The following is a 2,353-nucleotide window of genomic DNA, read 5'->3' as shown; positions in this document are numbered from 1 at the left end:
TTCTTAAAAAAAATTTTTCATTACTCAAACGAAGTCTTAAAATTCTTATCTATCCATTCCCGACCAATGGAGGACCATCAAAAGTGATTGCAAATTTGTCCTCTATTAATGACTACTCAGTTTGAAATTCTTTTTCTCAATTATTCGTTTTGGGTATCTCTTTATAAGCAGCATTGCTTCAGGCATAACCAATATTCCAAGAGACTTAGCCTTAAAAAAATCGATTACTCTTTACACTTTTGAAAATGGCCATGGAAGAAGAAAACAAGCATGAAATTATTCGGTTCTTGGCAGACTATCCCCTACAGTGTGGGGCTACTGCTTTGCTTCCATTTCTTCTCATGATTCAGTGAGTCTCTTCCACTATTTTATTTACAATAAAATGATAGACAAACTTGTTACCCATTATGATTTTAAATTAACTTGTATCCAATGTATGCATAGGAATTTCAATCATACAGGTGGGTGGAACTGCTTAAAGAAAAGATGAAGGATATGTTAGTTCAGCTTGTCAAAGATTTAATCCAAAAAATTGAGTTGGTCAACTTATTATGCCGTTTTGATGTGTCGTATAATTTTGATAATGAGATTGAACAACAAATTAATCATATTTTCATTCAACTGCCTATAAACATTGATGATAATAATTATGATCTTTACAGTATAGTACTTCTATTTCGAGTTATGAGACAATACAGATACAAAATTTTTGAATAATTATTAAAATATTATCTAATAATATTAAGAATAATTTCACAATAATTATCAATATATTATTGCTTAAACTTTAAAATATAGTAGTGTGAGGAGAGCCAACGAATATATTTAAAAAAATAAAAATTAATTGTGTAATATCATGTATTAAAAAATTAAATTTTTATTTTTAAAATATAGAAGTGAAACTGCTCAAACAAAAAGTGAATATTTTAATGCAGTCTGCACAAAAGTTAATTGATAAAATTGAGTTTATCAATTTATTATATCCTCTTGATATGTCGAATCATTTTAAAAATGAAATTGAAGAACATATCTTCAATATCCTTCCTGATCTTCTTGCTGAAAATGATTATGACCTCCACACTCTGGCTCTTCTATTTCAAGTTCTCAGACAATATGGATACCAAGATGCCTTGTGGTAAGTATAATAATTTCATAGAAAATGGATTAATCACAAGCACTTGCAGTGTACTTCCATCAGCTTTCTTCATCGGAATGGAAAAGGTTATCAGAACCAAGGAGTATTATTGGTTGGAAACTAATCTTAAAATCATTGTAGCTTCCAAGTTAATTTGTCGTTTGATGGACGACGTTACCATCAGAGAGGTATGATTTAATTTTTATAATTTAATTTTGTTTGAAATAGAATTAATTTGTTAACCTTTGAAGGATGAGCAAAGAAGAGGACATTGTGCTTCAAGCGTGGAGTGCTACGTACATGAAAGAACATGGAGTATCAGAAAAGGAAGCAATTGGAGAAATTCAGAAAATGTGTGAAAATGCATGGAAGGACATGAACGAAGCATGCATGAAGCCAACTGCTGTCCCAAGGGCTCTTCTCAAGTATTATGTAAACCTTGCAAGAGTGATTGATTTTGTTTACAAGTACATGGATTCCTACACATATGCTTCCAGTCTCAAAGAGGACATCTCCTCATTGTTTCTTGGGCAACTGCCCATGTAAACATCCACTGCTTCTTTTCATCTGGGTCCCTAATGCCTAATGGAATTTAATTAAATAGGCTAGATTTTGTGAAATTTGTTGTTTGGTGTTTCAAGTTTGAAGTTGCTGGTCAGAGTTTCTCAGTTGCTATGCATTTGAATCTTGTATCAGGTTTTCTTACCTAATATGATTGGAATAGATTGAACTTGTTTTATGAAGTTTTTCTGATTCTTTATTATTAACAAATGAAAAAGTTTTAGAAGAATTCAGTCTATTATGAACTTGAGAGATCCCATCTAATTTATTTTATGAAGAGATGTAGCAATTTATATGCCTTGAATTTATGGTGGATTAAGTCCAAATAAGTTTTTCCCTTAATAATAATAACTAATATGATTTAATTTTTAAAAACCAGTATAATATAATATCTGATCAAAAGAAAAAAAAAATCTAGAACGTAATAATTGAAATCTAACAAAACTCAAAATTTAATTTTTTTTAAATAAAAATAATTTACTTTTTAAAATTTTATTTTATTAATAAAATAGTTATTATATTAAAATTTATTATTGTATTATAATAATTTAGTTTTTATAGCAATTGAGTTCTTTTAATTTTAATATTTATAATAATTTAATCTTTATAATTTTAATATGTACTATAATTTAATTTTTTTTTCAATTTAAATTAATG

At 28.2% G+C, this 2,353-nt stretch overlaps 1 protein-coding gene across 2 annotated transcripts; it reads left to right on the top strand.

Annotated features, from left to right (window-relative positions):
* Window positions 1-210: 210 nt before the first annotated feature.
* LOC110605803 (probable terpene synthase 6) lies at window positions 211-1,916 on the top strand. 2 transcript variants are annotated; one of them, XR_006349378.1, is made up of 3 exons: window positions 211-349; window positions 445-1,323; window positions 1,387-1,916. XR_006349378.1 is itself a non-coding variant. In XM_043953193.1 (2 exons), the coding sequence occupies exons 1-2, from the start codon at window positions 246-248 to the stop codon at window positions 1,679-1,681; spliced, it is 399 nt and encodes a 132-aa protein (XP_043809128.1). In that variant the 5' UTR covers window positions 211-245; the 3' UTR covers window positions 1,682-1,804. The 2 variants fall into 2 exon arrangements, 1 of the variants encoding a protein (XP_043809128.1); XM_043953193.1 differs by lacking the exon at window positions 445-1,323 and having other exon boundaries at window positions 1,387-1,804.
* The last annotated feature ends 437 nt before the right edge of the window (window positions 1,917-2,353 follow it).

The sequence above is a fragment of the Manihot esculenta genome, chromosome 18 (assembly GCF_001659605.2).
Source record: "Manihot esculenta cultivar AM560-2 chromosome 18, M.esculenta_v8, whole genome shotgun sequence".
Lineage (NCBI taxonomy): Eukaryota > Viridiplantae > Streptophyta > Magnoliopsida > Malpighiales > Euphorbiaceae > Manihot > Manihot esculenta.
Note: the sequence above shows the minus strand (reverse complement) of the source record. Positions and strands in the feature narration are given on the sequence as shown.